General features: G+C 43.1%; 1 protein-coding gene across 1 annotated transcript; it reads right to left on the bottom strand.

Moving 5' to 3' along the window:
• Positions 1 to 1,686: 1,686 nt before the first annotated feature.
• On the bottom strand, positions 1,687 to 23,102 carry LOC139395238 (carboxypeptidase Q-like). The gene is made up of 5 exons (XM_071142885.1): positions 22,959 to 23,102; positions 15,104 to 15,215; positions 12,889 to 12,980; positions 9,380 to 9,581; positions 1,687 to 2,197 (listed from the first exon to the last, which is right to left on the bottom strand). The coding sequence occupies exons 1-5, from the start codon at positions 23,079 to 23,081 to the stop codon at positions 2,037 to 2,039; spliced, it is 690 nt and encodes a 229-aa protein (XP_070998986.1). The 5' UTR covers positions 23,082 to 23,102; the 3' UTR covers positions 1,687 to 2,036.
• Between the last annotated feature and the right edge of the window lie 864 nt (positions 23,103 to 23,966).

Here is a 23,966-nt window from a genome sequence, read left to right as displayed (position 1 = left end):
TTACTATTTGTTGCCTTACCTCCCTTATCCTACCTCATTTGCCCACTGAAGTCAGTTACTATTTGTTGCCTTACCTCCCTTATCCTACCTCATTTGCCCACTGAAGTCAGTTACTATTTGTTGCCTTACCTCCCTTATCCTACCTCATTTGCCCACTGAAGTCAGTTACTATTTATTGCCTTACCTCCCTTATCCTACCTCATTTGCCCACTGAAGTCAGTTACTATTTGTTGCCTTACCTCCCTTATCCTACCTCATTTGCCCACTGAAGTCAGTTACTATTTGTTGCCTTACCTCCCTTATCCTACCTCATTTGCCCACTGAAGTCAGTTACTATTTGTTGCCTTACCTCCCTTATCCTACCTCATTTGCCCACTGAAGTCAGTTACTATTTGTTGCCTTACCTCCCTTATCCTACCTCATTTGCCCACTGAAGTCAGTTACTATTTGTTGCCTTACCTCCCTTATCCTACCTCATTTGCCCACTGAAGTCAGTTACTATTTATTGCCTTACCTCCCATTATCCTACCTCATTTGCACATGCTGTATATAGACTTTTTCTACTGTATTATTGACTGTATGTTTGTTTTACTCCATGTGTAACTCTGTGTTGTTGTATGTGTCGAACTGCTTTGCTTTATCTTGACCAGGTCGCAGTTCCAAATGAGAACTTGTTCTCAACTAGTCTACCTGGTTAAATAAATGTGAAATTAAAATAAATAAAATAAAAACGACTCCGAACTGCTGTCAGGTCAAGACCGTGGGGGGGAACGAGCATGCAGATGAGCTTCCCTGAGACGGTTTCTGACAGTTTCTGCAGAAATTCTTCGTTTGTGCAAACACACAGTTTCATCAGCTGTCCGGGTGGCTGGTCTCAGACGATCCCGCAGGTGAAGAAGCCGGGTGTGGAGGGTCCTGGGTTGACGTGGTTACCTGTGGTCTGCGGTTGTGAGGCCGGTTGGACATTCTGCCAAATTCTCTAAGACGACAGAGGCAGCTTATGGTAGAGAAATAAAGATGACATTCTCTGGCAACAGCTCTGGTGGACATTCCTGCAGTCAGCATGCCAATTGCACGATCCCTCAAAACTTGAGACATCTGTGACATTGTGTTGTGACACAAAACAGCACATTTTAGAGTGGCCTTTTATTGTCCCCAGCACAAGGTGCACCTGTGTAATTATCATGCAGTTTAATCAGCTTATTGATATGCCATACCTGTCAGGTGGATGGATTTTCTTGGCAAAGGAGAAATGTTCACAAAACAAATTTGTGCACAAATATGAGAAGCTTTTTGTGTGTATAGTACAATTCAGGGATCTTTCATTTCAGCTCATGAAACATGGGACCAAGACTTTACATGTTTATATTTTTGTTGAGTATAGAATAGCCTGGTCTGGTGAGAAGAGGGTATCACCTTGTCATAAAGATATCACCTTGTAAACCAGGTTTATCCTGTCGGTCACCAGGCCAGTCTGGCACCAGACCCCCATCACTTCCTGTGTCTAAACTTCCCAAGCCTGGAAAAAACTAAGTGCCTGACCAGCACACAAATGTTGAATTTCAGAATTGGTCAAAATTAGGTTAAGGTTAGGTTAAAGGTCAAGTTTTAGATTTGGTCTAATTGGGCTGTTTGCCAGAAAAGTCCCCCTTAGTCTCTTCCATCTATGAATGAGAGTCAAAATACACGTGCACCTTGGTCTAATTAATGACCAGCTTTATTGGCAGATTAGACATAATGACAGTCAACATGAAACATGCAGTACATAAGTGTTCATTATAAAAGAAATTGACCGGAAATAATATGCCAAAAATACTTAATTCCATTTTGTACATTGTGTGGTTTATACACACTATTAATTCTTCTTTAGCCACTTAACCAGAGTGTGGTATAATTTCACAGAGGTTACTGCAGGAAGCCCTTCTGGAGGACAAACAACAGTAAAGCATTTTTATGGCACCATATTCTCCATATTCTTCTCCCAAAACTATACAGGGGATAGGGTGCCGTTTAGGATGCAGGACAGTCCTAGTGGACTACCTGGGCAGCATCTCCTCCAGGTCAGCCACTACATAGGCCACCACCGCCCACAGGGCCGAACACAGGTTCATTTCTATGGGGCTCTGAACAGACATGGTGTCTCCGTTGGTGTGGTGGAACCAGAAGTATCTACTGTCTGCAACGTGCAGGCTGGCTCCTGGAGGACAGACACAACAAAACCGGTAAGGAGTCACTTACATCAATGTATTAACTATGGTTGGTTGGTTTGTTTGTGTGTCTCTGAGTCCTTGAACGTACCATTATGACTGATTAAATGTGCAGTGCATACTGTATTCTAACTTCTAAAGAGACAATGAGATTCTAATCAACTCACATTCTCAAAATGATCACTGTTGACAAAGCTAAACCCAGAGTTAATTACAAACCCATTATGTTATGCTTTCCCATTTCTTTTGCAAGTGAATGTAAGTAGGAGCAGGGGGAACCAGAGCAGTATAAGTGCATCTGGTAGCAGTTAGTGTTTAGCTTGGCAATCAGGTTCCTGTACAGTTTCCATTTGGAAACAGCACGATGCAGTGGCCCTTCCTGACACTAACATTCCCAAGGTACTGCTAGGAAGAAATCTAATGTCCTGTTAAACATCTAGCCTTCTGTCTTGTATTCTACCTGACAGAGAGAGACTAATGTCCTGTTAAACATCTAGCCTTCTGTCTTGTATTCTACCTGACAGAGAGAGACGAATGTCCTGTTAAACATCTAGCTTTCTGTCTTGTATTCTACCTGACAGAAAGACTTATGTCCTGTTAAACATCTAGCTTTCTGTCTTGTATTCTACCTGACAGAGAGAGACTAATGTCCTGTTAAACATCTAGCCTTCTGTCTTGTATTCTACCTGACAGAGAGAGACTAATGTCCTGTTAAACATCTAGCCTTCTGTCTTGTATTCTACCTGACAGAGAGACTGTTAAACATCTAGCTTTCTGTCTTGTATTCTACCTGACAGAGAGAGACTAATGTCCTGTTAAACATCTAGCGTCCTGTTAAACATCTAGCTTTCTGTCTTGTATTCTACCTGACAGAGAGACTGTTAAACATCTAGCTTTCTGTCTTGTATTCTACCTGACAGAGAGAGACTAATGTCCTGTTAAACATATAGCTTTCTGTCTTGTAATCTACCTGACAGAGAGAGACTAATGTCCTGTTAAACATCTAGCTTTCTGTCTTGTATTCTACCTGACAGAGAGAGACTAATGTCCTGTTAAACATCTAGCTTTCTGTCTTGTATTCTACCTGACAGAGACTGTTAAACATCTAGCTTTCTGTCTTGTATTCTACCTGACAGAGAGACTGTTAAACATCTAGCCTTCTGTCTTGTATTCTACCTGACAGAGAGACTGTTAAACATCTAGCTTTCTGTCTTGTATTCTACCCGACAGAGAGACTGTTAAAGATCTAGCCTTCTGTCTTGTATTCTACCTGACAGAGAGAGACAAATGTCCTGTTAAACATCTAGCTTTCTGTCTTGTATTCTAACTGACAGAGAGAGACGCATGTCCTGGTAAACATCTAGCTTTCTGTCTTGTATTCTACCTGACAGAGAGAGACTAATGTCCTGTTAAACATCTAGCTTTCTGTCTTGTATTCTACCTGACAGAGAGAGACTAATGTCCTGTTAAACATCTAGCTTTCTGTCTTGTATTCTACCTGACAGAGAGACTGTTAAACATCTAGCTTTCTGTCATGTAATCTACCTGACAGAGAGAGACTAATGTCCTGTTAAACATCTAGCTTTCTGTCTTGTATTCTACCTGACAGAGAGAGACTAATGTCCTGTTAAACATCTAGCTTTCTGTCTTGTATTCTAACTGACAGAGAGACTGTTAAACATCTAGCCTCCTGTCTTGTATTCTACCTGACAGAGAGAGACTAATGTCCTGTTAAACATCTAGCTTTCTGTCTTGTATTCTACCTGACAGAGAGAGACTAATGTCCTGTTAAACATCTAGCCTTCTGTCTTGTATTCTACCTGACAGAGACTGTTAAACATCTAGCTTTCTGTCTTGTATTCTACCTGACAGAGAGACTGTTAAACATCTAGCTTTCTGTCTTGTATTCTACCTGACAGAGAGAAACTAATGTCCTGTTAAACATCTAGCTTTCTGTCTTGTATTCTACCTGACAGAGAGAGACTAATGTCCTGTTAAACATCTAGCCTTCTGTCTTGTATTCTACCTGACAGAGAGAGACTAATGTCCTGTTAAACATCTAGCTTTCTGTCTTGTATTCTACCTGACAGAGAGACTAATGTCCTGTTAAACATATAGCTTTCTGTCTTGTATTCTACCTGACAGAGAGAGACTAATGTCCTGTTAATCATCTAGCTTTCTGTCTTGTATTCTACCTGACAGAGAGACTGTTAAACATCTAGCTTTCTGTCTTGTATTCTACCTGACAGAGAGAGACTAATGTCCTGTTAAACATCTAGCTTTCTGTCTTGTATTCTACCTGACAGAGACTGTTAAACATCTAGCCTTCTGTCTTGTATTCTACCTGACAGAGAGAGACAAATGTCCTGTTAAACATCTAGCCTTCTGTCTTGTATTCTACCTGACAGAGAGACTAATGTCCTGTTAAACATCTAGCTTTCTGTCTTGTATTCTACCTGACAGAGAGACTGTTAAACATCTAGCTTTCTGTCTTGTAATCTACCTGACAGAGAGAGACTAATGTCCTGTTAAACATCTAGCCTTCTGTCTTGTATTCTACCTGACAGAGAGACTAATGTCCTGTTAAACATCTAGCTTTCTGTCTTGTATTCTACCTGACAGAGAGACTGTTAAACATCTAGCTTTCTGTCTTGTAATCTACCTGACAGAGAGAGACTAATGTCCTGTTAAACATCTAGCCTTCTGTCTTGTATTCTACCTGACAGAGAGACTGTTAAACATCTAGCTTTCTGTCTTGTATTCTACCTGACAGAGAGAGACGAATGTCCTGTTAAACATCTAGCTTTCTGTCTTGTATTCTACCTGACAGAGAGAGACTAATGTCCTGTTAAACATCTAGCTTTCTGTCTTGTAATCTACCTGACAGAGAGAGACTAATGTCCTGTTAAACATCTAGCTTTCTGTCTTGTAATCTACCTGACAGAGAGAGACTAATGTCCTGTTAAACATCTAGCTTTCTGTCTTGTATTCTACCTGACAGAGAGAGACTAATGTCCTGTTAAACATCTAGCTTTCTGTCTTGTATTCTACCTGACAGAGAGAGACTAATGTCCTGTTAAACATCTAGCTTTCTGTCTTGTATTCTACCTGACAGAGAGACTAATGTCCTGTTAAACATGTTGTCCTGTTAATCATCTAGCTTTCTGTCTTGTATTCTACCTGACAGAGAGACTCATAGCCTTCTGTCTTGTATTCTACCTGACAGAGAGAGACTAATGTCCTGTTAAACATCTAGCTTTCTGTCTTGTAATCTACCTGACAGAGAGACTTATGTCCTGTTAAACATCTAGCTTTCTGTCTTGTATTCTACCTGACAGAGAGAGACTAATGTCCTGTTAAACATCTAGCTTTCTGTCTTGTATTCTACCTGACAGAGAGACTGTTAAACATCTAGCTTTCTGTCTTGTAATCTACCTGACAGAGAGAGACTAATGTCCTGTTAAACATCTAGCTTTCTGTCTTGTATTCTACCTGACAGAGAGACTAATGTCCTGTTAAACATCTAGCTAGACAGAGAGACTGTTCATGTCTGTCTTGTAATCTACCTGACAGAGAGAGACTAATGTCCTGTTAAACATCTAGCTTCTGTCTTGTATTCTACCTGACAGAGAGACTGTTAAACATCTAGCTTTCTGTCTTGTATTCTACCTGACAGAGAGAGACTAATGTCCTGTTAAACATCTAGCTTTCTGTCTTGTATTCTACCTGACAGAGAGAGACTAATGTCCTGTTAAACATCTAGCTTTCTGTCTTGTAATCTACCTGACAGAGAGAGACTAATGTCCTGTTAAACATCTAGCTTTCTGTCTTGTAATCTACCTGACAGAGAGAGACTAATGTCCTGTTAAACATCTAGCTTTCTGTCTTGTATTCTACCTGACAGAGAGAGACTAATGTCCTGTTAAACATCTAGCTTTCTGTCTTGTATTCTACCTGACAGAGACTGTTAAACATCTAGCTTTCTGTCTTGTATTCTACCTGACAGAGAGACTGTTAAACTGCCTTCTGTCTTGTATTCTACCTGACAGAGAGACTTATGTCCTGTTAAACATCTAGCTTTCTGTCTTGTATTCTACCTGACAGAGAGAGACTAATGTCCTGTTAAACATCTAGCTTTCTGTCTTGTATTCTACCTGACAGAGAGAGACTAATGTCCTGTTAAACATCTAGCTTTCTGTCTTGTAATCTACCTGACAGAGAGACTTATGTCCTGTTAAACATCTAGCTTTCTGTCTTGTAATCTACCTGACAGAGAGACTTATGTCCTGTTAAACATCTAGCTTTCTGTCTTGTATTCTACCTGACAGAGAGAGACTAATGTCCTGTTAAACATCTAGCTTTCTGTCTTGTATTCTACCTGACAGAGAGACTGTTAAACATCTAGCTTTCTGTCTTGTAATCTACCTGACAGAGAGAGACTAATGTCCTGTTAAACATCTAGCTTTCTGTCTTGTAATCTACCTGACAGAGAGACTAATGTCCTGTTAAACTTCTAGCTTTCTGTCTTGTAATCTACCTGACAGAGAGACTAATGTCCTGTTAAACATCTAGCTTTCTGTCTTGTATTCTACCTGACAGAGAGAGACTAATGTCCTGTTAAACATCTAGCTTTCTGTCTTGTATTCTACCTGACAGAGAGACTGTTAAACATCTAGCTTTCTGTCTTGTAATCTACCTGACAGAGAGAGACTAATGTCCTGTTAAACATCTAGCCTTCTGTCTTGTATTCTACCTGACAGAGAGAGACTAATGTCCTGTTAAACATCTAGCTTTCTGTCTTGTAATCTACCTGACAGAGAGACTAATGTCCTGTTAAACTTCTAGCTTTCTGTCTTGTAATCTACCTGACAGAGAGACTAATGTCCTGTTAAACATCTAGGTTTCTGTCTTGTAATCTACCTGACAGAGAGAGACTAATGTCCTGTTAAACATCTAGCTTTCTGTCTTGTAATCTACCTGACAGAGAGACTTATGTCCTTTCCCCTTTATGTTGATTTGTAAGGACAATTCAGAAGTGAAATAGGGAGACAATGCTAGGAGAGAGACTGGTGGTACTGATGTGGGAAGCAACTGTAGTCTCAACCATGTTTCCAAATCCACTGTAACAGAGAGAAAAAGCAACAACATTTTCACTCTGGAAAAAGGAAGGAATGTGTGTAGTGAAAGGTCAATGGATGGAGCTGCATTACATTTAGGCTGAATCCCAAATGGCACCCTATTCCCTACATAGTGTACTACTTTTGACCAGAGTCCTATGGATCCTGTTCAAAAGTAGTGCACTATATGGGGAATAGGGTGCCATGTGGGACAAACACATATACTTTTTGCCATTTTGTGAAATGAGAGTGAGGTGTTTGGACAGCTGGTCCAGTGATTCATTTGTTTAACATTGTGGCTTTTTGAACCCTCACAGTGAACAGCCCCTCTCTTGGTTACACCATTCATCCACCCAGAATAGTTACTTTTCCACTGAGATAAGGTGATGTCATTCCTGAAACAGTTCCTTTACAGTAAGAAGGCTGATCTGTTATAACAAGTCTTTTTACAGGTGTGGTTACACTGTGTCTGGGTATGGCTGAGGACAGTCAAAGACTCGTCTATTAGCTGGACTGATGGAGGGAGACGTGGGCTCATCAACATTAGACTACTGTAGAGGTCTGGGCATGTGGTCATAAAGCATCTCAGCGTACGGTAGGAGTGCTGATCTAGAATCAGTTTTGTCTTTTCGATCATAATGAATACGATTATATGGATGGGACGGGGAGGGACCTGATCCTAGATCAGCACATCTAGCCTACTCTGAAACACTTAATGAATTCTAAAACATCCTCTCCCAGGTCCTAATGAGCTTCATTGTTTATCTCCACCTCAGCTTTAAGAGATCCCAAAACAACTGTGTTGGATGACACCCATGTTAATGAAGTAGGTTAGAGTTAACACATGCTGGTAGGCTGAGTCTCTCTCTCAATTTAGCAAATATCAGCACAACAAATACATTACTGGGGATGTGTTTCATAATACACTTCCTCTTCCCTGTCAGACCAAATTATTTGGTTGCCTACATACTGTAGCAATGCTAGTTATTTTTAAATCGGAGTACAGGGCATATTTCACTTCTACAAACATGTTATTTGAGAAACTGATCAATTCCACAAAAATGACCACAGAGACAATGTGGAACTGAATCTTCAATTGGTCTAGAAATAACGTGCTACTTCCTGTTTAAAAAGGTGAAAAGCACTTCTGCAGAAGGGGAACATGGCTTGTTAATTTGACAAAGGTCAAAGAGACACAGGTGGAACAAGAGTCAAATAGACTACGAGGAAGCCTCTCCAGCATATCTCCCAGACAGACAATAGAAGGTAGTCTACACACCTGGCTCCTACCGACTCAGACAGACAGACAATAGAAGGTAGTCTACACACCTGGCTCCTACTGACTCAGACAGACAATAGAAGGTAGTCTACCCACCTGGATCCTACCAACTCAGACAGACAATAGAAGGTAGTCTACACGCCTGGCTCCTACCGACTCAGACAGACAACAGAAGAGAGTCTACACACCTGGCTCCTACTGACTCAGACAGACAACAGAAGAGAGTCTACACACCTGGCTCCTACTGACTCAGACAGACAACAGAAGAGAGTCTACACACCTGGCTCCTACTGACTCAGACAGACAACAGAAGAGAGTCTACACACCTGGCTCCTACCGACTCAGATAGACAGACAACAGAAAAGAGTCTACACACCTGGCTCCTACTGACTCAGACAGACAGACAACAGAAGGTAGTCTACACACCTGGCTCCTACTGACTCAGACAGACAGACAACAGAAGGTAGTCTACACACCTGGCTCCTACTGACTCAGACAGACAGACAACAGAAGAGCGTCTACACACCTGGCTCCTACTGACTCAGACAGACAGACAACAGAAGAGCGTCTACACACCTGGCTCCTACTGACTCAGACAGACAGACAACAGAAGGTAGTCTACACACCTGGCTCCTACTGACTCAGACAGACAGACAACAGAAGGTAGTCTACACACCTGGCTCTTACTGACTCAGACAGACAGACAACAGAAGGTAGTCTACACACCTGGCTCCTACTGACTCAGACAGACAGACAACAGAAGAGAGTCTACACACCTGGCACGCCGGCATCCATCCACATCTCTATATCAATTCCCTCTCCGTGTTCCTCCAGGGTGGTGGTGTTGATGGGCTTCAGTAGCTTCATCACCTCAGCCATGACAGCCCGGGCCTGGACTGAGCCTGTGAACTGCAGTCCCAGGGGGGTGAAGGTACCCTGGTCAGACTCCATCACTAGGTTAAAGTTAGAGATGTTCACCTGGGGGACAGCAGAATAGGTATAGAATCGTAAATAATCATTGATTGGATTTATATTGTGCTTTTCCAGTGCTGAAAGCGCTTTATATTGTATAACTTCTATAATTTTGCAGGACCCCAGGAAGAATAGCTGTTGCCTTGGTAGGAACTAATGGGGATCCATAATAAATACAAATACACTGCTCAAAAAAATAAAGGGAACACTAAAATAACACATCCTTTATCTGAATGAATGAAATATTCTTATTAAATACTTTTTTTCTTTACATAGTTGAATGTGCTGACAACAAAATCACACAAAAATTATCAATGGAAATCAAATTTATCAACCCAAGGAGGTCTGCATTTGGAGTCACACTCAAAATTAAAGTGGAAAACCACACTACAGGCTGATCCAACTTTGATGTAATGTCCTTAAAACAAGTCAAAATGAGACTCAGTAGTGTGTGTGGCCTCCACGTGCCTGTATGACCTCCCTACAACGCCTGGGCATGCTCCTGATGAGGTGGCGGATGGTCTCCTGAGGGATCTCCTCCCAGACCTGGACTAAAGCATCCGCCAACTCCTGGACAGTCTGTGGTGTAGCGTTGGTGGATGGAGCGAGACATGATGTCCCAGGTGTGCTCAATTGGATTCAGGTCTGGGGAACGGGCGGGCCAGTCCATGATGCCTTCCTCTTGCAGGAACTGCTGACACATTCCAGCCACATGAGGTCTAGCATTGTCTTGCAGTAGGAGGAACCCAGGGCCAACCGCACCAGCATATGGTCTCACAAGGGGTCTGAGGATCTCATCTCGGTACCTAATGGCAGTCAGGCTACATCTGGCGAGCACATGGAGGGCTGTGCGGCCCCCCAACGAAATGCTACCCCACACCACGACTGACCCACCGCCAAACCGGTCATGCTGGAGGATGTTGCAGGCAGCAGAACGTTCTCCACGGCGTCTCCACTCTGTCACATGTGCTCAGTGTGAACCTGCTTTCATCTGTGAAGAGCACAGGGCGCCAGTGGCGAATTTGCCAATCTTGGGGTTCCCTGGCAAATGCCAAACGTCCTGCACGGTGTTGGGCTGTAAGCACAACCCCCACCTGTGGACGTCGGGCCCTCATACCACCCTCATGGAGTCTGTTTCTGACCGTTTGAGCAGACACATGCACATTTGTGGCCTACTGGAGGTCATTTTGCAGGGCTCTGGCAGTGCTCCTCCTGCTCCTCCTTGCACAAAGGCGGAGGTAACGGTCCAGCTGCTGGGTTGTTGCCCTCCTACGGCCTCCTCCACATCTCCTGATGTACTGGCCTGTCTCCTGGTAGTGCCTCCATGTTCTGGACACTACGCTGACAGACACAGCAAACCTTCTTGCCACAGCTCGCATTGATGTTCCATCCTGGATGAGCTGCACTACCTGAGCCACTTGTGTGGGTTGTAGACTCCGTCTCATGCTACCACTAGAGTGAAAGCACCGCCAGCATTCAAAAGTGACCAAAACATCAGCCAGGAAGCATAGGAACTGAGAAGTGGTCTGTGTCTTGGTAATTGCCTATAATTTCCACCTGTTGTCTATTCCATTTGCACAACAGCATGTGAAATGTATTATCAATCAGTGTTGCTTCCTAAGTGGATAGTTTGATTTCACAGAAGTGTGATTGACTTGGAGTTACATTGTGTTGTTTAAGTGTTCCCTTCATTTTTTTGAGCAGTGTATATAGTAAGGTGGGAAACTCCTCTCTTCAACCATAAAGCACTGTAGCACTGTTGGGTGATGCACGACAACCATTTTGTGCCAGAACGCACACCACACAGAGAAATACATTTATCTCTCCTGGCTGTTGATATATTTGGCCAGCGTTCGAGCTAAAAAGTTTTACCAGGATGTGAGAGAAGTAGGGGGAAAAGACTGGACCATCACCCCCCATTCAGACACTAGCGGACAACTACGCTTCTGCAAGGGAGAGAGCATAGAATGTCCCACAAAGTGGAATAGAAACATCAACTCCATGATGGTCAATGAAGATTCCTCTTTGATAAACATGACGGGAACATTTGCTGCAAACGTCTGAATGCAGGGGTAGCTGGACTGGATCTAAGACGGTGGTATTCAAAATCGTGGGCGCGGAAACAAACATTTAGGAGACAATATACAAACATTTTGGAGAAAGATAATTAGGAAAATAAAATGTTATTGAGTAAATGTATTTATTGGTTTCTTTTCATTTTGATAAGAGATGAAAGTGTAATGAATTGAAGGTTATTTGTTGATGTAAGAATCGAAACGTACCAATTTTTTAAGTTTGGTCATAATTTTTGGGGTGGGGTCACGAGAAATTAGAGCGAAAAAAAAGGGGTCCCCAGAAATTCTGGTGGAAAAAAATGGGGTCCCTGCTGAAAAAGATTGAATACCACTGATGTAGTGTAGTGGACATTTAGTGTTGTATACTGAAGCTTTTCGGAGAAATCTGAGGAAATCCATAGTATGTAGTTGGAACCAGTGCAGGCCAGGGAGAAGGTGGGTCTCTGGTCAGAGTCAGGATGTGAACCCTCTGTTACCCTCTAACCTCTGGCCATTCTGATTCCGTTCACATTAGAATGCACAAAAACCACCACGCTCCCAGAATGCTGGTATTCAGTTACAGTGTGGTCCCGGCTCCATTCTGACTTAAACAATCTGTGCAGTGCCCTACATCCCAGTGGCTCACCTACAGTAGATCTGACGACAGTTTACATTTCTGTGTACCGCTCCGAATGAAGCCAGTTCCTACCACATGTTGACTGGCAAAGAACAAGCTGATGTAGATGAAAAGCCATCAGCTATTGATAATAAAACACTATTACCGGTACACACACAATCTGAAGGAGACTGGGGTCAACGATTCAAAATGTAAGAACGACCACATAATAGTTGTGCTGTTTCAATGGTTTGTATGACATCCTCTACCCAGTGGACCACTATGTGTGTGTGTGTAAGAATCTAAAGCGGAGAGAACAGAAGTCTTAAATCTAGCCAAAAAAAGGAGCTTATAGGACATTTCTAGTCAACTCTGACCCTACTGCTCTGACCCTCCGCAGCCTGCTCATTTGCAGGTCTAAATCAGTCCCTGATTAGAGGGGAATCACCCACCTGGAGTCCCAGGTCTAAATCAGTCCCTGATTAGAGGGGAACAATGAAGCAAAGCAGTGGAACGGACTTCCAGGTCCAGAGTTAAGTTTGAGGGCTATAGGATGTACTGTATGACAGGAGGATAATGGTGAGAGTGTACAAGTTAAATGGACAGTAAAAATCCAACAAGATGCACCAGGGTAGAAAGGTACCTTGTGAAGCTGGAAGTACTGTTGCGCTCCAACCCCTCCCTGCTCCTCCGCAGACCACAGCACTGTCCGGAGGGTTCTTCTGGGACGCAGACCTGGACACGCAATCACAATACATACAAATGGATTCCCTTTTCCTCACCAACCCTTGGGCTGTTTAATATTCCACATATTCAGCAGAACATTCCTATTCACCAGACCCTAGTCAACATTTCCTACATTCACTGCAATGATGAGCCCCATTCATAGAGAGGACTTCCAGAGACAACTTATCTGATTTGGGTTTCAGCCTGTGTGTTATTCTAGAAGTGACCCCCCCATCCCCCGAGGCTACTACTTTATGTGGGCTACAAAGGACAGCAGGCCACTCCCTTCCCATAGAGGTTCTCTAATATAACTCTGTAGCCTACACCCTCATCTGACATCAGTGCCATGTCTAGGGTTTGCGTCCCAAATGGCAACCTATTCTCTATGTAGTGCACTACTGTTGGGCCCTGGTGAACAGTACTGCACTATATAGGGAATAGTGTGCCATTTGGGACGTAGCTGAACAAAGCCCAAGGGACCAATTATTGTTCCGTGGCTTCATCTTGACTAAAAGTTTCATTGATGATAGGTCCTCTTCTTTAATAGTGGGCAAAGCTGAGCATATTCCAGCTAAGTACTTTACTATGCATCCATCCAGCCGCAAGAATGAACAATAAAGCAGCGACTGGTTATTATTGTCCAGACATTAAAATGGCTTCACATATTCAATGGGAATGACATTCTTTCCATTGCAACATCAGTGGAAAAAGGAAAGATTCTCTCAAGTCAACGTTAAGGCTTTCAGTCAGAGAGCACAAACAGCTCGGTGGTCTACTTTACGTGTCTAATTACACTTCATGTGGAAAAAGTCATTCTTTATTAAGTGAACAATGACCAGAAAAAGAATGAAGCAAGCCATGCTAATTGCTATATGAGTCAGCAAACAGCAGTTTAAATGCACGTCACCAAGAGTGCTGATCTAGGATCAGTGCTCTCCTGTCCATGTTATCTTATTCATAGTGATGTAAAAGGCTAAACTGATTGATCGTAAATCAGCACTCCTACTCCGAGACGCTAGATACATAAGGCCCCTGATTACAAAACAGCTTCAAAAGATGCCAATAGACTCGATACAAAACACAAATATTTTTTTGAGGCTCATGTCAATAAGAGCTTCAGAGATAGTGGATTATGTTCCAGATACATAGTCTAGATCCTAAATGGCACCCTGTTTCCTATACAAATGCCAGGTCGCAATTGTAAATGAAAACTTGTTCTCAACTTGCCTACCTGGTTAAATAAAGGTGAAATAAATAAAAATAGTGGACTGCTTTTGACTAGGAGCCCTGGTCAAACGTAGTTCAGTATAAGTAGGGAACAGTAGGACCTCCCAGGTTCTGATTCTTACCCAGGTCTTTAAGCAGACTCCCAGGTTCTGACCCAGATCTTTAGACAGAGACAGGGACTCCCATGTGCTGGTTCTGACCAAGTCCTAAGCAGAGACAAGGCATGCCAAGTTCTGACCCAGGTATTTAAGCAGAGATAGGGCCTCCCAGGTTCTGGTTCTGACCCAGGTCTTTAAGCAGAGACAGGGTCTCCCAAGTTCTGGTTCTGACCCAGGTCTTTAAGCAGAGACAGGGTCTCCCAGGCTCTTGTTCTGACCCAGGTCTTTAAGCAGACAGGGTCTCCCAAGTTCTGGCTCTGACCCAGGTCTTTAAGCAGAGACAGGGTCTCCCAGGCTCTGGTTCTGACCCAGGTTTTTAAGCAGAGACAGGGCCTCCCAGGTTCTGACCCAGGTCTTTAAGCAGAGACAAGGCCTCCCAGGTTCTTACCCAGGTCTGGGTCTCCCAGGCTCTGGTTCTGACCCAGATCTTTAAGCAGAGACAGGGCCTCCCAAGTTCTGACCCAGGTCTTTAAGCAGAGACAAGGCCTCCCAGATTCTGACCCAGGTCTTTAAGCAGAGACAAGGCCTCCCAGGTTCTTACCCAGGTCTTTAAGCAGAGACAGGGCCTCCCAAGTTCTGACCCAGGTCTTTAAGCAGAGAAAGGGCCTCCCAGGTTCTGACCCAGGTCTTTAAGCAGAGACAGGGTCTCCCAGGTTCTGGTTCTTACCCAGGTCTTTAAGCAGAGACAAGGCCTCCCAGGTTCTTACCCAGGTCTTTAAGCAGAGACAAGGCCTCCCAGGTTCTTACCCAGGTCTTTAAGCAGAGACAAGGCCTCCCAGGAGATGAGCGCTCCACCACCATCATCCATGGCCCCCTGGCCCACATCCCAGCTGTCCAGATGACCACTGAGCAGCACCACCTGAAGGGGGGGACAGACAGCATGCCTAGGATTAGTGATGGGGGGAATACAAAATCAATAGTTACATATCGGCATATTGTTTTTTATGTTATATCGTACCGACAATATTATTTTTGCTCTAATTGGCAGTAACTGCACCAAAAGCTTTTAAACTAGGGAGGCAATTTGTTTTCAAATATTTTATTTTCATGACTGATCAAAACTTGATTTCTCATGGCTCTCTCTGGTCTCTCTGCAGCAGACATACAGTATGGTGAGCAATATGTCTGGAACATCGAATCACAATAAAATCACAGTATCGAATCGCAATACATATAGATACGCAACATATATCGTATTGGCACCTAAGTATGACGATAATATCGTATCGTGAGGTCCCTGGCAATTCCCAGCCCTACCTGAGATCACTACTAAGTTACATGGATGATCAATACAATCATTATAGTGTAGGTCAGACAGAAGTTTGGTTTCAAAGCAAGAATGGTGAACCGGAAAGTCCAGGTTTCACCCTTGGTTCTCTTGGACAACAATGTCTGTAGCCAATAGCTACCGAGGGGTCAACAACCAGCAGGATCCTACTAATGATAAAACGTCAGGAGGATGCCAAAGGTGTTAAAACAAAACACACCGTAGCACCACCTGAATGAGGGCTAGCAGACCTGGGCTCTGTAATACCTTACATACTGGAGAGCAGTACAGGCATTATAGGCCACAGGTTTGGTTTCAAAGGAAGAATGGTGAACTGGACATTCCAAGCTAAAGAATGAAATATGTCACCTGTGGCTGTCTGGGACTACAATGTAGTGTAGCTGCATAGGGGTCAACAGTCAGCATCCTACTCAGTCTGCATCCCAAATGATACCCTATTCCCTACAGTATCTAGTGCACTCCATTTCCCCAGAGCTTTATGGGATATCAAATCAAATGTTATTGGTCACATACACATTTAGCAGATGTCATTGCGGGTGTAGCGAAATGTAGTCAAATGTCTAAGGAGAACATCAAAGGTGTTCACAACATAAATAGAAAGAAACAAAAAAGTCTGATGAAAAAAATGTATTCACTTCACAATGGTCAGAAGGAAAAATAAGTTTGAGAACAAACTTTTCCAGATGTTGGCTGTCGTCGGTAGACATGGGAGTGTGCCATACAGAGAGGGAGGAGGGGGGCCGAAGGGGGTGAGGAGCCTTTGTGTAGACGCTGAAAATAAACCAAACTAACCCCCAGCACTCAGTGTGTGCCATGTGTTAAAAATATCCCCTTCTTCCATGAAGAGGACTTCAAGTCTTCAACCAGTCTCTTGTCCAAGAGACAATACAGGAGTATGCAAAGTCATTGGTATGGATTTTGGTGGGAATATACTGTAGACTCACCGATCGTGGCTAAAAATAACCAGACTGACCTCCAATAGGACATGATTCAACAGCTCCCATCGTTACGCCACTAAATAGTTGAATGAGTTAAATACCAATCAAAAGAAACTTGGCCTGACAGTGTGAGTCCCAAACCCCTCGATGATGATGAGTAAACTAGGACTGGCAGAATGAGTCCCAAACCCCTCAATTATGATGAGTAAATATGATCCTCTTCAACATTAATAACCTTTACCACTTTGCACTGGTGGTTTTTCCCAAAACTGAACTCCCAAAACTAGAGCCTGAAATCAAATGCATAGGCCTAATATCTTTTCCCTGAAGTACATTTATTCGTTTTTACCAATACCTCAAAGTTGGCTTGGTTACCATGCCAACGGACGCATGCCGTCAGAAAACCCTTCAGACCAATCATGGAAGCTGATGTATCAGGACCTTCACACACCAAGGTTTAAAGTGTAGGCTAAATCAAAATGGAACACACTTTCTCCTTTGAAAAAGAGCCTTGAAATCTAAGCTGATGAATTTCCCCAGTGAACTGCCTAAAATATATCTACGATAAATCATATCTACCCCATCGTCTTCTCCATTTGTGAGATATGATGAACTACACACTATTGCCCTCACATCCTGCTGCTACTATTACTGCTGCTACTAGTACTACTACTACTGCTGCCACCACTACTATACTGCTGCTACTACTACTGCTACTACTCTTACTACTACAACACTGCTGCTACCACTACTACTGCTACTGCTGGCACTACTATACGGCTGCTACTACTACTGCTACCGCCACTACTATTAAATCAAATCAAATTTTATTTGTCACATACACATGGTTAACAGATGTTAATGCGAGTGTAGCGAAATGCTTGTGCTTCTAGTTCCGACAATGCAGTAATAACCAACAAGTAATCTAACTAACAATTCCAAAACTACTGTCTTGTACACAGTGTAAGGGGATAAAGAATATGTACATAAGGATATATGAATGAGTGATGGTACAGAGCAGCATAGGCAAGATACAGTAGATGGTATCGAGTACAGTATATACATATGAGATGAGTATGTAAACAAAGTGGCATAGTTAAAGTGGCTAGTGATACATGTATTACATAAGGATACAGTCGATGATATAGAGTACAGTATATACGTATGCATATGAGATGAATAATGTAGGGTAAGTAACATTATATAAGGTAGCATTGTTTAAAGTGGCTAGTGATATATTTACATCATTTCCCATCAATTCCCATTATTAAAGTGGCTGGAGTTGAGTCAGTGTCAGTGTGTTGGCAGCAGCCACTCAATGTTAGTGGTGGCTGTTTAACAGTCTGATGGCCTTGAGATAGAAGCTGTTTTTCAGTCTCTCGGTCCCAGCTTTGATGCACCTGTACTGACCTCGCCTTCTGGATGATAGCGGGGTGAACAGGCAGTGGCTCGGGTGGTTGATGTCCTTGATGATCTTTATGGCCTTCCTGTGATACTGTATACTGCTGCTGCTACCACTACTATACTGCTGCTGCTACCACTACTATACTGGTTCTGCTACCGCTACTACCACTAGTACTATACTGCCGCTACTGTCGCTACTGCTATAATGCTGCTACTGTCACTACTACACTGCTGCTACTGCCACTACTACATTGCTGCTACTACCGCTACTATACTGCTGCTACTATACTACCACTACTACCACTACTATACTGCTGCTACTGCCACTACTATACTGCCGCTACTGCCACTACTATACTGCCGCTACTGCCACTACTATACTGCCGCTACTGCCACTACTATACCACTATACTGCTGCTACTGCTACTACCGCTACTGCCACTACTATACTGCTGCTACTGCCACTACTATACTGCTGCTACTGCCACTACTATACTGCTGCTACTGTTGCTACTATACTGCTGCTACTGTTGCTACTATACTGCTGCTACTGCCACTACTATACTGCTGCTACTACCGCTACCATACTGCTGCTATTGCCGCTACTACTGCCATTGCTACTACTACTACTACTATTGCTACTACTGCCGCTATTGCTACTACTGCCGCTATTGCTACTACTGCCGCTATTGATACTACTACTACTATTGCTACTACTGCCGCTATTGCTACTACTGCCGCTATTGATACTACTACTACTACTATTGCTACTACTGCCGCTATTGCTACTACTGCCGCTATTGATACTACTACTACTATTGCTACTACTGCCGCTATTGCTACTACTGCCGCTATTGCTACTACTGCCGCTATTGCTACTACTACTACTACTATTGCTACTACTGCCGCTATTGCTATTGCTACTACTACTACTATTGCTACTACTGCCGCTATTGCTTCTACTGCCATTGAAAACACCCAATCAGTATTTCTACATTTCAGATGAGGAGAAAATAAATTAGTGCCAGAAAAGAGGGAGGAGAAAGAAAAGGAGTAAATCAGCTCCTTGTGCGCAACATATCTTCCAATGTCTGGGAATTAGTCTTGGCTTCCTACATCTAAGAAAATAAGAATCCTGTGACCAGTTTCTTCTTCTGTTTATTCAGGAACAGACTAAGGTATAGTTGCTGTGGCAACAGAGAACAAAGGTTACTTGATCCTGAGCACTGTGGGAACTGATGTTCTTTAAGGTTTGTTGGAGCAGAGATGATTTTGATGAAAACATATTCAGGATACCAAGCAGAGAAACTAAGCAAAATTAAACTTAAACATGATGTCACTCTTCAGGCAACTTTTATCACAGACTAATTTGCCAATATCAGGTAACTTGATATCAAATCTATACTATGAGTCTGGGAATCTGGCTTTATGAACCATATAGGAGTAAGCAAGACAACAGTAGACTATATGACATTTGTAGCAGAAGAGCATCACCTTAAGGCTCGGATAAACCGGTAACATTTGCCAACCCAGAGTACTTAGCAGCTCTGAACAGAATGCTGGCCATAATTTGCAATCCAATACTACATGTAGAATTGCACGAAAATGTCAGCAGTCAGACATCCAGCAGGGGTGGTCCCTAAAACACACCGCGCCGAACAGCAGACATCCAGCAGCAGGTGGTCCCTAAAACACACTGCACCGAACAGCAGACAGACATCCAGCAGGTGGTCCCTAAAACACACAGCCCCGAACAGCAGACATCCAGCAGGGGTGGTCCCTAAAACACACAGCGCCGAACAGCAGACATCCAGCAGGGGTGGTCCCTAAAACACACAGCCCCGAACAGCAGACATCCAGCAGGGGTGGTCCCTAAAACACACCGCGCCGAACAGCAGACATCCAGCAGAGGTGGTCCCTAAAACACACCGCGCCGAACAGCAGACATCCAGCAGAGGTGGTCCCTAAAACACACAGCGCCGAACAGCAGACATCCAGCAGAGGTGGTCCCTAAAACACACCACGCCGAACAGCAGACATCCAGCTGTTGGTCCCTAAAACACACCGCGCTGAACAGCAGACATCCAGCGGGTGGTCCCTAAAACACACCACGCCGAACAGCAGACATCCAGCTGGTGGTCCCTAAAACACACCACGCCGAACAGCAGACATCCAGCTGGTGGTCCCTAAAACACACCGCACCGAACAGCAGATGAATGACAGATCATCATTCGGTGCGTTGTGTGTGTGGTCCTTTAGGCCTATATTGTGTAGCCAAACTAAAGTGAAAATCTTAAGTGTTTGTCAGAGAGTCCTGAACTTGATTCTCAGTGTACCTCCCTAGTCCCTATCAGACTCCCATCTTGCCAGACTAAAACAGAGACTAATTTGCTTGACTGGTGGACTTCTCTGGCTGCAAGCACTTTAAAGTGGGGGAGAGATTCAACTTTAGCTAAACAAACTTTCATGCACAAAGGTGTAGCATATGAATCACATTTTAATTGCAGCTTCTCTGGGTATTTTTGGCAGGCAGAGCCCGCCAACAGTTGCAGTCAGAGTAGAGGTGTCTGATGGGGTTAGCAGTGTAAATAATGGGATTCACATACACCTTGTTAAATTGTTCTCGCCCTTCACAGGACCTTTCTCACACAATCTACTTTAGATATGTTACGCTTCATAGCTACAGTGCATTCGGAAAGTATTCAAACCCCTTGACTTTTTCCACATTTCGTTACATTACAGCCTTATTCTAAAATGGATTAAATAAAAAAATGTCTTCATTAATTTACACACAACACCCCATAATGATAACGCAAAAAAAGGGTTTTTGAAACGTGTGCATCCTGTTTCCATTGATCATCCTTGATATGTTTCCACAACTTGGAGTCCACCTGTGGTAAATTCAATTGATTGGACATTATTTGGAAAAAACACACAAACCTGTCAATACATAGGTTCTACAGTTGACAGTGCATGTCAGAGCAAAAACCAAGCTATGAGGTCGAAGGAATTGTCCCTAGAGCGTTGAGACAGGATTGTGTCGAGGCACAGATCTGGGGAAGGGTACCAAAACATTTCTGCAGCATTGATGGTCCCCAAGAACACAGTGACCTCCATCATTATTAAATGGAAGAAGTTTGGAACCACCAAGACTCTTGCTAGGGCTGGCCACCCGGCCAAAACTGAGCAATAAGGGGGAGAATGGCCTTGGTCAGTGAGGTGACCAAGAACCCAATGGTCCCTCTGACAGAGCTCTAGAGTTCCTCTGTGGAGATGGTTGTCCTTCTGGAACAATCTCTACAGCACTTCACCAATCAGGCCTTTATGGTAGAGTGGTCAGACGGAAGCCACTCCAGTAAAAGGTACGACAGCCCGCTTGGAGTTTGCCAAAAGGCACCTAAAGGACTCTCAGACTTTCTGTAACACATTTCTCAATGCTTTGATGAGAACAAACCAGAGGTTCACAAGGAATAACTGAGTGGGAGTTGAGCCTGCGAGGTACATTATGGGGTCACACTAGTACGTCACTTCCAGTTTAATACTTCAATAGCACTAATGAGAAGAAGGCAAGGGTTTTAATCACTACTAGAACGTCTCTGCCATGGTTCAACATCCAGTACTCCAGATGGTGCATGGTTCAGGTAGTACGAGCAGTGAGGGCTATTAGCCTAACTATTCCTAATAGATTCAAATGATTTGGACAGACAGCCCACCTCTTGTTCAGCACAACAACATGGCCTGATCATCTCAGTTGAGCCATAAATGAGGTTCTATTAGTTGTTTAGTGTAAAACAGACGTGCAAGCCAAGTCATTACAGTGCTTGAGGACTGCTGCTGCAACCAAAACTTCAGTCTATTTCAAAGTTGAACACAGCTTGGTTAAAGAGGCACTATGGAAATGTAGTTGCCAGTTGCAAACGCTATGCTTTTAGTCATGATGTTGACAGGAGTTTCCCTTTGTCCAATAAGATAAAAGGAAAAAGTTCCATAGAGGCCACTTTAATGTTGGTAACTCTAGAGAACGATTGCTTTCTAATATTGTTTGCAACTATACTGGTCTATTGACAAGATGTTGGCATGTCATGTGACTGGAAGGGTACATAAATACTCCCCCAGACAGAGACACAGGCTCACTTATGATAAGCCCTGTCATTTCCTGGAACAGAGCAGGAGTTTTGCCAATTATAAACTAGCAGTATGTATTGTACACCACATGGAACTACAGCACTGTACAACATTCCACGCTTCCAAAAATCAATAAATCACATCACACCCTGCCCTTTTGGCCAAATCAAATACATGTGTATTTGTGACATGCTCCGGATACAACAGGTGTAGATCCGCCATCAAATGTTTACTTACAAGCTTTTTCCCCAAAATGCAGAGGTAAAAAGTAAGAAGATGTGCGAATAAAAATAGAAAACAGTAATGCAATAAATAACTATAAGGAGGCTGTATACAAATAGTACCAGTACTGAGTCAATGTGCAGGGGTACCACGTAGTACAGGTAATATGTACATGTAGGCAGGGGTAAAAGTGACTAGGCAATCGGGATAGATAAGAAACAGTAGCGCATGTGGAGAGTGTGTGACAACTACAAACAGAGAATAACGTTTAAGGTTAAATAAACAACTACAAACAGAGCTAGATAAGAATGTTTCAGGTTAAATAAATAGGTTAAAAATAGATAGTATCTACACAGTAAAACAGAAGATTTCACAGTCTCCTTCTCTTGCCCTCTGATAATAAAAAATGTTAATAAGAAAACACCGAGACTAAAAGTTGACAGACCTTGAACAGATTACTACAATTCATTACAGATGCATTCTCTTTCCAGTATTAGCTTTAGGCTCTGAAATAAAATACTGAGGTTAGATCTAGGTTTCCATCTCCATCCTTATCTATTTGTAGCAATGTGATTTACATTATGTTTGGTAAGCATTTTATTTGTTGTTGCCCCCAGGAACTGACAGCCAGTGAATATGATTTCCTCCCCACAGTAGTGATGCAGCTGCACAGTGTGTCGGTTTGACGTTGGGCATCTGCAGCCTGCTGATGGGTGACAGCCCAACACACACAGGCAGGGCACATCATGGAGACAATGGAGAGACATCATGGAGACAATGGAGAGACACATCATGGAGACAATGGAGACATCATGGAGACACACATCATGTAGACAATGGAGAGACATCATGGAGACAATGGAGAGACACATCATGGAGAGACAATGGAGAGACATCATGGAGACACACATCATGTAGACAATGGAGAGACATCATGGAGACACACATCATGGAGAGACATCATGGAGACACACATCATGGAGACACACATCATGGAGACAATGGAGAGACATCATGGAGACACACATCATGGAGACAATGGAGAGACATCATGGAGACAATGGAGAGACATCATGGAGACACACATCATGGGCTCCATTTTTATTCTACAACAAATGCTTTTCCATTTCCCCACATTCATACCACGTGGTACCCAACTTTACAGCAGTGTTGTAGTGTGCAATTTCCATCCAATGTAAAGCACTGGGATGAAAGAGAAGCTCTACATGCAATCCATGATCATGTATAAGTTCTATTACAGCCTTGATGTGTCATGACTCGTGGCTCCTCAACTAAGTGGTCAGAGGCCTATTTATTCAAGCTCTGACTGCATTATTGGCACAAGAAGAAATTGAGCTGAAGGGAACCATAAAGAGACATTTTGATGTTAGTCATCTGTGTCTGAAACCAGATCCTGGACCTCGAGACAAAATGATTCAGGAAATGAGGTCAACAATCCCACCAGTTTCATTTCCTGTGAATATGCTGAGTGACTTCTCCACAGATAAGTGCAGCAGTTGTTTTCACAGTAATGTGTATGGCTCTGGTCCTGTATAACCTTGTGATTGCACTGCTTTAATTCACAATATTGAGATGTCATAATAAAATGTGCCATTTTAAAGCAGAGTTGAGG

This window comes from Oncorhynchus clarkii, unplaced genomic scaffold (assembly GCF_045791955.1).
Source record: "Oncorhynchus clarkii lewisi isolate Uvic-CL-2024 unplaced genomic scaffold, UVic_Ocla_1.0 unplaced_contig_11764_pilon_pilon, whole genome shotgun sequence".
In the NCBI taxonomy this organism is placed as follows: Eukaryota; Metazoa; Chordata; class Actinopteri; order Salmoniformes; family Salmonidae; genus Oncorhynchus; species Oncorhynchus clarkii.
This window is presented reverse-complemented; position numbering and strand designations above follow the sequence as displayed.